Raw genomic sequence first — 12,861 nt, forward strand, 5'->3', positions numbered from 1 at the left:
TACAGTTACAGGAGGCCTGCTTTAGTATTGGTTTTATTTTGTGCACCATTACCTGCCCTCAATGCTCACAGGTGTCTGGACTCCTGCAGAGTGCTCTGTACAGATATTGCATTCTCTTTATGTGCAGATAAAGAGGACTAGATGAGACCACAGTTTCATTTCCTTATAGTGACCAGAAAACAGAGAAGAAACCTAGGGAATATACTAAATGTTGTATTAACCACTGCTGTAGGCTGTAAAGACTACAGACATTCCAGAGCTATGTTGATTACTAATTAGCACAAAGCAGATGGGAAATCATGCTGTCTCCCCAGGAAGTTAATGCAAACTAGTTACAGTATTTATATGTTGTTGAGACTACTCTCCTAAAATGTGTTTTAAATAAATAGCAGAACTGGAATTATCTTGACATTTCAGTTAAAAATAGGTAAGACCAAATATTGAATTGGAAATTAGCTTCAAGTTTATGCTGAAAAGAGATCAGGAGTTCTCTGTATTCATAAATGATCATTCTTGGGTTTAAATCCTATCTAATTTTTACAATGTATTTTTAAAGGCATCTATTTTAAATCTAGTTTTATTTGCCACTTCTTAAGAGGGCTGATTCTGCTGTTCCTCACTGCAGACCTTGAATGTGATTAATGAAAGATTCATTCTCGATTGGTATTCTGCTACCACATATATCACAGCATGTTGTGTACTTTTCTTTTTCAAAAGATTGGATGTTCAGAGAATTGCAATTAATTCTAAAGGCTAAGGAATCTGGGCTACTTTGGAAAGTTGTTTTGAGATGATCCCACAAAGACAGACAAGGAACTCCCTTCTTTTTGTACCGATAGGGTTTCTCTCTACCATATCAATCCTAAATATAGGTTTGACAGTAATGAGCATGGAGAAATATGCTCTCTATTTAGGTGAGCCCAGACATTTTGAGGTTGAGTGGTTGATTAATACATTTGCCTTTTCTGGGAAAAGAATAATCAGCAAAGATACTCTTATGTGGGCATAACTTAAATGAGTAGTTCTGATACTGAGTTTGACATCCATGACTGTTATCCTGTCAAGACTGTGAGAAATGCCCAAGAATGTGAGAAATTGGAAGAGCGAATGAAATAATAAATTAATTTTTTAAAACTTTGGAATATAAGGCTTTCTCAAATCTCATCCTCACCAGGAAAAAACAGTGAGTAAACAGGAGGACCGTGTCAGATAAAACCTTTGCTGTTTTGATATAAGCAACTTTCTGCATGAGTTATGGCTTAGGGACTATGAATCCTTACACGTAAATGTCTTCTAGGACTTCAAAAGAAATATAAATCTCCTCTGATACAGGAATCAAAAAAAGGTTTTAAGTAATTTATTCTAATAGTGAACTCCCTAACTGATACAAAAATCATCTCCATCCTCAGACTAGAATAAAACAGAACACAATTTCATGAACTGCATATTATTGTACACAATTATTTCTATTTAACAGATTATTTCAAAGAGAATGATCAGAGTGATCCTGAACCCTCAGGGGACACCACCAGATACTATCAATCTATTAAGAAACACTTTGAGGTGAAAAAAAGTGGGTCATCATCTTTTGTGTCCTCCATTGAAGATGAGCAAAAGCCCCTGTTCTCTGGGATAGCTGATTACCCATCTGTTACAGAGAAAACCACAGAGGTGGACTTTGAAGAAATGGTTCATGCCACAGAAGAATTTCTTATTGACAAAAGAAGCAATTCTTGCAAAGGTAATCTAGCTGATGTTATTTTGTAAAGTTTGAGTAGACATCTTTTTTTAGTGTCATTACCAAAAACCATTTTCTGAATGGTTCTATTGACTCTTTACATAATACTTACTTTTGTGTTTCCTGAAAGCTTAACAAGAAAAAATATTGTAGATAAAAAATTATTATTTCTCAAAAGGATTAATGTAGTTTAATACACTGGCTGTGGGACTGGATTACAGAACCTCCAAAAGGCTATTCCAGGCTTTGTTAATAAAACATCTTGTAACTGATCTGCCTTAGGAAAGTCATTTAAGCAAACTCTTTAAAATTGTCAACTGGTACTGGACTTCCTTGAGTGCCCATGGATGAAAACTGTACTCAAAGCTGTAAAGAATCCCTCAAAGGGTGTTTGATATACCAAGGTTGGGTGACAGTAAAAAATCCTAGATAATGAGAGCTAGATAAACCTAGTGATGGTTGCACATGCACAAAAAAAATGTTTTCAGGTAATTAGTTCCATTCTCTGTATTGACAAGGCACAACTAAAATTAAGTGAAAAAAATTCATGATAGCTTGAAAGACTGCTATCCCGTTTTGCCACCCATGTTGGTTAAAAGGAGTGCCATTACATCACACAGACCAAATCCTGACTTCCATAAGTAAAACACAAGAACAAAGATTTGGCCTTTTGTATATGACAAATGATCAAAAACTGTTAAGCAATCTCAGTTAATTTTACATAGAGTTAAATCACATAATTAAAATTACATCTAATATGCTAAAATATTAATTTTCTCAGTGATGTGAAGGGAAATTAATGAAAAACCCTGGATTAATATACAATTTAAATATTGCTGAAAGTTCATTTGTAATTGTTCCAGACTGAAGGGAAGGATTACATATTTACTGTTTAATGCTGTTTTCCCCAGCAGTGTGTTTCCATTGAGGCAATTTCACCACTTAACCATCATTCAATAAACTTTAGGCTTTTAGGCTATAATTTTAAACAATTCTAAGATTAATCAGACCAAACAATGTATTTTTTACATTTCAAAGGTATGAATACATGAAGTCTGGTCTCCTCAGGTTAGAGCTATATAGATCTACACCACATAAACTTGTTGCATACATACTGCAATTTGAAAGCTTACCTTTCCCATATCAATAGCCAGAAATGTGTCCTTGCAGCTATAGCAACGTTTTCCAAGGCAACCTATTGCAGATTTTATTTGAGCTAAATTTAGCATGTCTAAAGGTTACATATTTTGATTAAGACAACATTCTTTTTTCCACTTTGTAATCTAGCATTTCTGGTAATGTGTGCGAAAGCTCATTAGCTTTCTTGCAACTTTCATAAAAACTTCAAGGTCAATAAAACAGGATCAGCTTTGATTGATATATGTTTTAAACGAAACTCTTATTCCTGCTATTAATTAGAGATTGGTTATAACTTACCAAAAAAGTAGTTATAAACATAATGAAATTTAGAAATAAACTCTGCTTGTATGTATGTATGTTTATAATCCACATATAATTCTTGAATACAAATGCACTTGTATAAAGCTACCACAATTCATTACCTCTGTGACTGATACACATTTAATTAGTTTTGTTTCAAGCTTTGGTCATTACTGTTGATGAATGGAAACACTATTAATAATGTATTGGATAATGTGGGCAGAAACTGCATAAACTTCTCTCTCATAAACCTGAAATGCAACTCATAACGTTAAAACATATGGCTCTTTTGAGAAGACCTGATAATTTTCCCATAGCTGGTAATCTATATATCGTGGAATAATGGTATTTTCTATTTTCACTTGATCATTATTTGGGCTATAAGATTGATTCTTGAATTGTTCAAGTGAACCAAATTATACATCCATTGATTTAGTTATCAGGACTCTTCAAGCCCTGGAAGAACATAGTTATAATAATATAACTGTATAACAATATTGATGCCCCATCCTTGGAAACATCCAAGGCCAGGCTGGACAGGGCTCTGAGCAACCTGATCTGGTTGTAGATGTCCCTGCCAATTGCAGGGGGGATGGACTAGATGGCCTTTAAAGGTCCCTTCCATCCCAAAGCATTCTATCATTCTATGATTCTGAAGTTGTAACTGCTGTTGGGCTTTTCTGGGGATACTTGTGTATGTGGAAGTACCTGAAAAGATGCTTAGAACAGTACAATACCGTATCTTATAGTGTATTAACCTGCTTATAGTGTATGAACTTATTTTATAATTTGAGTGTCAATTCGTTTGCTTTGTCAGAAATTAAATATTTATTGTAATAGTCTACAAATACATATTCTGGGACAAAAAACAAGCTGTGATTTCCCTGGGATAATCCATGGCATTGAAAAATATGTGATTTTATTGAATGATTTATTGTGTAAAATAACCAACAACTTGTTTTTACAGGACATTAAAAAGCAGTGAAATGTATGGCCTATATTTTTAGTTTCTACTCCTGAAATCCACTGCTTAAAAGTAAATCCACTGGATTTACAACATCCATTGCACCTACACCCATGGTTTAAAATTTTACCCCTGAATTTGTCATAGTCTGCCTTCACTTTGCTGAGTTTTCCAGCTTCCTTGGACACTGCAAATTGTGCCATGTGTGCCTGCTAAAACCAAATTACATGCTTCTCTGACACTGTTTTCCTCTTTCCTTCTGTTGGCTTAAGTGACTGAGAAGCTGAACAGGTTTCTGTGTAGCCAAGATGAAATCTCTTTCCCTTTCCTTCTGCTCAGTGCATAAAATCAGTTATAGGTCATGTCACATGACATTCAAACACTCTCTACGGCTCCAGGAAACCTTGTACCACCTGCTAACCAAAGACCAGACAATGCAGTAAGCACCTTTCTCTTATAAAAAAGAGAAGCAAGTCTCCTACTCTACTTGGAGTCACGTAGTGAGAGCTCCCCTTCCTGGCTAAATCTGCTTGAAATGCTAAATCTGAGCAGGATTTTTCTTTTTTTTTTTAATTATTTCTTTACTTCGAGCAACACTGCTCAAGGATGTGTTTGAAAAGGATTAGCTAATAGCATTTGGACAAACCTCTCACATGTCACCCACTCTGTGTTTTTTTCTCTTTTTGAAACACGGCTCTGGTTACTATGGTGGTTTAGAAAAATTTCACAAGTATGAAGTGAATGTAACCTGTGCTGAGTTATCAGCATGCAGTGCCAAGAGAAGTGTTAGGAGAAGCTCTGAGCAAACCATTCAGGGATGTGGGATTCAAATCCAACTGCTCATACAACAGAGGCTGACGCTTTATAAGCAGTCAAGGATTTTGTCCAGCTGTATGTTGAAGCAGCAGCCTGAGTGCAGTAAGAACTTACAATACATTCTGTAACTTCATGCAGTTAAATAATTACAAATACAACCCTAACAGGCATTGTTCTGACCAGGTGTTAAACAGCCTTTTTTATCACAGCAGAGAAGAATCTGAGAGGTACTGAGCAATTTTTCACTGTCTGTGTGACAACAGATTCACTCGAAGTAGCAAAGGCTTGAGGCGGGGTGGGGTGGGGGGTGTAGGTGTAGAAAAAGCACTGTTCATCCTAAATATGTCACCTGTAGTCTCTGCAAAGCTCACAGCAAGATCTTCATTCTATATCAGATAAGGGTATGTGCAGCTAATATATCCCATGATAAATGATTTGTAACCTTTCACCAGCTTGGTGAACAGGAGAAACAGCCTAGAGCCAGGAATGTAAACTAATTAATAAATGCACAGAGGTGTGAGTTAAGCAAATTGAAAGAGGAAGGAGAAATAGCTTACACCAGAAATGCAAGCAAAAGGAAGGAGTGCCCCTGAGTTCCGTTGGGGTGGTAAGGTGCAGTGTTTGATCACAGCGATCCAAGAACTGGGAGGGACAAGAGGGATGGAATTTGGGCAGGGCAGGTACAGGGTGGCACCTGGAGTAGTCATCTTTTTTTTTTACAAAGAGCTGGAGATAAATAAATAAATATAAATGGCTCATATAAAGAGTACATTTTTATATACTTTATATCTTTTATATATAATATGTAAGTATTAGAAGGGGAACTACATTCAGCAAGCTAGCCAAAACTCTGAAGTAAGATCATAATTACGCAATTGGGCCTGTTTTAGCTTGAAATAAATTAATTTCCTCTATCTTAATCTGAAATTTTACCTGTAGTTCAAACAGGAAAAAAGAAAAAGAACAAAATAAGGAATTATTATTTACTGTGAAGCTTCATTTAATATTAAAGTGATCTCTGACTGACCCAGCAACACTGAATATTTCATTCTTTAAGGATTCACAAATTATTAAACAAAATGAACTGGCACCTTTCACCCCACAGTACTGTAAGAGCCTCCGAGACACGCTTTACACTATGATGTAAGGATTGGGTTGGGGACTGGTGATGCTAAAAGCTACATCAATGAAAATTAATTTCCTTTCTGAAAATAATAACCAGTGTCCCTTTGCAGGCAGTATGATCTGCATTAAATGGCCTCTGTCTCAGAGAAAACATATTACACTTCACCAACCTTGTTAAGACAGGCAGTGTTGTTACAATTATTGGTAAGAACAGCAGCTAGCTGAGGTCTGGCAACTTTCTCTGGAGGGGGCGTTCCAATGTACTGTAATGCATGCCCAGTGCTGTAAATGCAATGCACCAAGTCGTCCTTTTACACCAAAAACTAAACAACATTCAAGGGCAAGAGAAGAGGTTTTAGCCAGGTCTCTGAAATACACAATCAAAGACATTCAAGTACATTATTTAATGCACTTAGGTTAGAACCAATATTTCTAATTTCAATGAACAATGAATTGTTCAAGGAGCCATTCGGTGGCAGAACTCTGATGATGCTGACCAGACAAAGCTGCTTGTTTATCTACAGCTTCAAAATGTTAGCGTGTTGCTATTGTTAGGTTAGAATTTTATAATTTTTGGATGTGACCACTTTTATCTTTCCTTAAATAGTAGTAAGGAACAAAGAGAGTTGTTCAGGCAGTATGCCAGCATACCAATTTGACTTTCAAGGTTTTGAGAAACACTAGTAAGTGGGATGCTTGGGGGGTGCCAACCCCTCTCTAACAGCATGTATATGAAACTATACTTTTATATGGTTTGTTTTTCATCAGATATCACTGATAAAAGAGACTGGGAGCAGGAGAACATCCAGGAGTACCAGGACTCCCCAACTCAGTCAGCATTACCCCATGTTACCTGGGGCATCTGTGAAACTGAAAGTGACTTCATATATGGGGAAGTGGAGAATCGATTAGATTTACTTCAAGAACAGCTCAACAGGTAAAAACAGAGATATGACCAAAAAAAAAAAAAAAAGATATGGGTGAAAGAGTACATAATACAACTGGTATTAATGACACTACAGGAGGAATGAATTTGCTCAGGAAGTCTCCAAAAGCATTCAGATCTTCAGAAGCTCAAAAGTACAAAAATATGCCTGATGGGAATATCATTTTGTTGTCTATATGTATTCTGAGGAGCCTAAATACCACCTAAGTTCAGTCTTCCAGATTCTTGGTAAAACCTATTCTGGGAATGCTGGGTACAAAATTTTTAATTCATTGCCAGAATATTCATGTCACTTACCTCTAGGTATCCACATTAGCTACTCTGAATTGCCTTGCAGAAGAGCCTTTCTCCTCAATTGACTGTTTAGGAGATCAACTTATTAACAAAGACGCTGTAGTGATGCACCTAAACTTGTTAAATTTAAATCTCACTTCATGCAGAATGCTGTGCCCTTAAGAGTGATTCCTAGATATTTACATGTCCACAAGATGACAATTTTCAGTATCTTCAATATCTGAAGTACTTCTTTCCTGGAGACCCAAAGTAAAACAACTGCCTTGTTTAAAAAAGACAAATTCCCTTTTTGATGCATTAACTTATTTTGCAACTGTCTCTATAATGAGTAAGACATGAGAGTATGCAAAGGCAAAATACTTATACCTGTTACAACAGAAAACAGATGCTTTCTTTGTCAGAATCCATTATTACCTTTGCTTAATAAAATGTCTCTTCCTTCTCTCTTTTGCTTTCTGATACTCTACTCTTTGCTGGCAGCTAAGCAGCACAGCTTATAGCATCTTAAAAATATGGTTACAGAATTTTGATCCATCCTACACTATAATTTACCATGTAATTTCACTTAATTTTAAATTGCCCTATGCTCAGGTCTGTGGCTTTTTTATTATTTTCACACTGCAATTCCATTACTTTCAATATTTTTCCATGACAAATACTATGACACGCACTCAGCCCTAATTATACTTTATTAGCTCTTCATTGGCATTCTGTGCTGTGTATTTTAGCAATCAGTTTAAAGCCAGGTTAACTGCATATTGCTTCCTTCATCTACCATAAGCCAATCAAACCATAGTATTTTTCATTTCTGAATACTATACAGTACATTAAAAAGACATTTTTAACATGTAAGCCTAAATTGCCGTAATTTCTAATTGCAGTAAAGTCGAGTAATCTAAGTAACTGTAAATGTCACATTTACACACAGCTGCATGTTCCCCGTTAACAGTGTGTAGTCTTTTGGTCACGTTTCTTTTCCTGAAATCTTAAGCTCTTGAAACAGAAGTTATATCTCAAATTTACCCATAGCTTTATCAAATTCTTATGCAAGTTCTCAGTATTTATTTGAGTGAGAAAATATCATTGTTGCTGATAAACTAAGATTTAAGTTGTTATGGATTTTATTAAATCATTTTATTCTTTACTCTTCTCATGTTTTTAAAGCTTTTCATGCTTTCAGGATTTTGGGCCTTGTTGGGTCTTCTATGAATGTAAAAGACAGTATTCTATGCTACTTATGTCAACTCTGACCTGCTGGACTAAAAAGCAGGGTCACTTCTTTCTGACCTTTTCCATGCCAGGTTAGAGGCTTGGCATAACACTCAAATTATTAAATAGATATAGAAGGCTGGAAAGCCACTGTACGAGGAATATGTCCCTAGAGCTATTTCTGTGTCTCCTCTTCAAGCAATTGGAATTTCATGGAGGCTGTGGGCCAAGCATCTAAGGTTCTCCTGTTTGTTCATCCTTGGGTGGCATGTCATAGATTTGTTTTAAATTTTGGAGAAAGGAGGGAGAACTTATACGTGCACTGGTGATGAATAAAGACTACCAGAGGTACTCTCTGATTTGAAGCACCGGGAAACTCCCATCAAGTGCTAGCCAAGTAAGAAGGGAGCAATTTTAGAGCTAATTCAAAGCCAAAGACAATTGTTGATGCAAGTCCTCCAATGCTAAATCCCTTTTATTCACTGAGATGTGAAGGTCCCAGTTTAGCAGATGGAAGTTCTCTGGATGGTGGCATGCTGCTCCTGCTGCAGTATTTTCCCCTGTGGCATCAGCACCATGCTCGTGTGAGATCAGCCCATTTGCAAGTAGCAAAGAACCAAGGGAGCTGAAGAAGAGGGCAAGTAGGGCATGACTGACTGTAACCTCTGGGTTTGGGCCTTTCTTTGAGAGCTGATGCCACAAGACCACCTTCTCCCAATAAAGGAAGAAACAGCATCCTAAATATCCTTTGGGCATGCTTTTCAGATTAATTTCATAGATGCTTTTATAAATAAATGACACAGGTAATGGACAACTCTAACATGATAAAAAATAATATCAAACAGTGAAACACCTGGTGAAAGCAAAAATCTGTCAGCACAGGATCAATTCTGCTGCTGTAGGGAGCCCAAGTAGTAACATTCACAACATTCAAATAGCCTTTAGCTGCTGGCAAAGATTTGTTTACTCTGTCAGAAGATGAGTTGCAATACAGAAGGCTGTATATCTGTATTACAGTCTGTCATAGCATGTTTTGTAGCCTTCCAGCAGCTGGGGAGGCACCATAGGCTTTACCTGTTCCTGATTTTGTCATGGATCTTGGCAAGACCATTTGAAAATCACTTCAGTGCTATGGAATTGTAACTATGAACAATATAAGCAGCTCAAGTGTTTCAGAAGTCATATACAAATTTATGAAAAGGGAAAAAAAGAGAAAAAAGACACTAAATTTGAACATCAGAGATGTTGACCTTAGTTCTGAGGCCTGAATAAGTCTGAATAAATTTTCATAGTAAGGAGACTTGGGCTGTTGGTTTTTTTAATGATCTTGAAAGCATCTTTCATTTTCTAACTGTGGAAAAACACAAATGTGGTTTTCTGCTTATTTCAGTGCATTGTATTAGCACTGGGAATGTCAGAGTTAATTGTCAGATGCTTCAGAAATAGTGTCCCATCCTCAGCCAGTACAAATCAATTTCGTTACAATGAAGAGAGTACATTTATTCCAGTTAATTTCAACCAAAGACCTGGTCCCCTGTGTTACTTTTTGTTGCAAACATAAGGGACAGTAATGAACTCATTCTTAATGCAGCAAAAAGATCAGAGACAAGCATGCAGATATGTTCTGCAAAGGAAAGGGAGAGCCAGCAAGCTTTGGAAGGGCTCAGTACTCCCTCTTCTGTTCTTTCCTATTTAAGACACGGTCATGTCATAACAAGCAATAGTTGGCTTTATTAATAAACTGCAGGTCCCTCTTGAATGCATCTGTAATCAGTATGTTAAAATATACCTGTTCCTGACCATGAGTTAACTGATGTTGTGTTACTTCTCTAGGCTTGAATCCCAAATGACTGCTGATATCCAAACCATCCTGCAGCTTCTGCAAAGGCAGTCAACGCTCATTCCACCTGCCTATAGCATGGTGACTGCAGGTGCAGAGTATCAACAGCCAGCAATCCGGGTGATACAAAAGCTTCAGCCTGCAGCCTCAATTAAAACAGACAGAAGTTTCAGTCCTTCATCTCAGGTAGGTATATGTCCAATTAGATCAAAAGAGGTTTGCTCATCTTTTTAGCTTATGATGGAAGAAATGCATACTAGTCTAGGTGCTTGTTCACTAGTTTAAGGAATATGAAACTATTTTCTTGACCTAGCACCCCCACAGTGGACTTAGATATCACGGTTTCAGAGGCCACGTTTTCTGTGAGGGTTGTAGAGATCCATACAATGATCTTATAATCAGACTGATTTACTTAATTGTCATGCTCTTTACAAAAGTTATCAGAAATGGTAAATACTGGACACAGCTGTAAACCACAAACTCTTTCCTAGCATCAGACCTGCCTGCATGGGTGCATCTGCCATAGATCCCATTCATGAAGTCTTGAGAAGCACCATGACTATGTTTTCCTCAAGGTATGGGCCAGACAAGTCCAGCTGATGCAGCAAGGTGGTTATACACATATGGAAGGGGGAGAGTCTAAAACCATTCTTATTTCCATTGCTATTTCCATTGCTGGAAATATGAACATACAGAGCTGTGACATACCTGCGTTTCCCAATACATGTTTTCCACCCCAGTTCTGTTCAGGCAAAATTTGATGATTTTCCAAATTTGTTTGGAATTTCTGGAGCTTAACAGCTTGGGCAGAGATGTGGCATGTTATTTCCAAACAGACTGCTGTATGTCTAGGAATCCCACATCAGTCACATAGCATATGATTAGCAAATCCAGCATGCTTGGCTATGTCAGATTCCTTGTGTGTATGCTGGAACACATATGGGCACGGTAAGACCAACACATCAAGAAGGCATCAGTTAGCATACATAAACATTATCAGGGCAGCAAATGCACAGCAGTAGTTTTCAGAAGTGTAAACCCACCATGCATATACCTGCACAAACATATACACATATCTCTGTCTGAACAGAAATATGGCCGCCTTCTGCAAACATCAGCAGGCACACTGCGCACTTCACACAAATTCCGAGGTTAAAAGTGAAGGAGAACTGAGTGCTGAGACTGGAATCCAAATGGTTATAATGTTCAGAATGATGCAATTCCAGACTTATGTTTTAAAACAAAACTGCAAATTCAAGAATGTTGAATGAAATCCATACTCTTAGATCGGGTCTCAAGAATATTCAGTCCTTGAGGAAGGGCTGTTCGCATGTGTATCTTGATGTCATATGAGCAAGTCTGAGGAGGGGACAAGATATACAGGCTTCTACAATTAATCAACAGAATTGCATTCAATTACATTAAATCAAATGCAGTGCCATGTAAAAATGTTTCAGTGCACCGCTTAATTTTCAAACTTGATTTTCCAGCAACCATCTGAATGTGCTAATTTTGAGCAGAACAAGAGGCTGGAAGAGACCAATTTAATTATTACCATCTTGTTTCTTCTCCTCCCTTCCAGTGTCCTGAATTTCTAGACCTTGAAAAATCGAAACTTAAATCCAAAGAATCCCTCTCAAGTGGAGTGCATCTTAACACAGCCTCAGAAGACAACCTGGCTTCTTTTTTAGATCCAGAACGTGACCAGTCTGTAGAGTGTCCCCCACAGCGTTGTAAAACTTATCTCCAGCCAATTAGGCACCCTTCCTTGCCAGAATCTTCACTAAGCACTGTAGGAATCTTGAGTCTTCATAGGCATGTTTCTGATCCTGGTCTTCCTGGGAAATAATACTTTTATATTATTACTTCACATAAAAATGTAAGTGCTTTTAATGGCTGTTTTTCCTTTTTTTTTTTTTATTTAAATCCTCTATACTTGACTCAGGGGCTACAAGGAATATACCATTATATGCAAAAGTACTGTATATTTTCCTAAATCTGAAGCTTGTAAGGTAAAGTTGGGCAGTTCTGATGTAAATATATATATATATATACACACACACTAACTGTATGTTCCAAATGTAAAACTGCCAGCATTCTCAAGGCACCTTATATTTTTATTTTTTTTAAATAACATGCATGTTCTGAAATTACAGTTTACGTTGCATGGAGATTACCATTTACTGCTGTCATGGAAATCGTATTTTATTGTGAACATTTCTTCAGAGCAAATAGGAGACCAATAACAATAATTCACATAGAAAAAACTCCTATCTGACCAAGCCAAAATTCAAGCAAAATCTTCTTCTAGCTCACTTTTGAAAACTGATTTATCTTTCTTGTAGTGAGCTTTTTACAATAAATCACACTGATTCTAAATCTAGAGAAAGACTAAGGTAACCAAGTCTTCTGGATTTGAAACAATTAGGACAGAGAAGCCAGCCTCCTTTCAAACCAGTTGAAGTAGGGCTGCATTTTAAGAGACAGGA

General features: G+C 37.0%; 1 protein-coding gene across 1 annotated transcript in view; it reads left to right on the forward strand.

Moving 5' to 3' along the window:
- The window catches only part of KCNH7 (potassium voltage-gated channel subfamily H member 7), a gene marked incomplete at both ends in the record, with an annotated part of 241,690 nt that extends 229,469 nt beyond the window's left edge, over positions 1–12,221 (forward strand). Inside the window, 4 exons of the mRNA XM_082312493.1 lie at positions 1,490–1,741; positions 6,852–7,020; positions 10,366–10,558; positions 11,955–12,221. Of these exons, the coding sequence (XP_082168619.1) occupies positions 1,490–1,741; positions 6,852–7,020; positions 10,366–10,558; positions 11,955–12,221 (881 nt within the window). The remainder of the gene's footprint in view (positions 1–1,489; positions 1,742–6,851; positions 7,021–10,365; positions 10,559–11,954) is intronic.
- Positions 12,222–12,861: the final 640 nt, after the last annotated feature.

Source organism: Platalea leucorodia (genome assembly GCF_965183815.1).
Source record: "Platalea leucorodia genome assembly, chromosome: 5".
Taxonomy (NCBI): Eukaryota; Metazoa; Chordata; class Aves; order Pelecaniformes; family Threskiornithidae; genus Platalea; species Platalea leucorodia.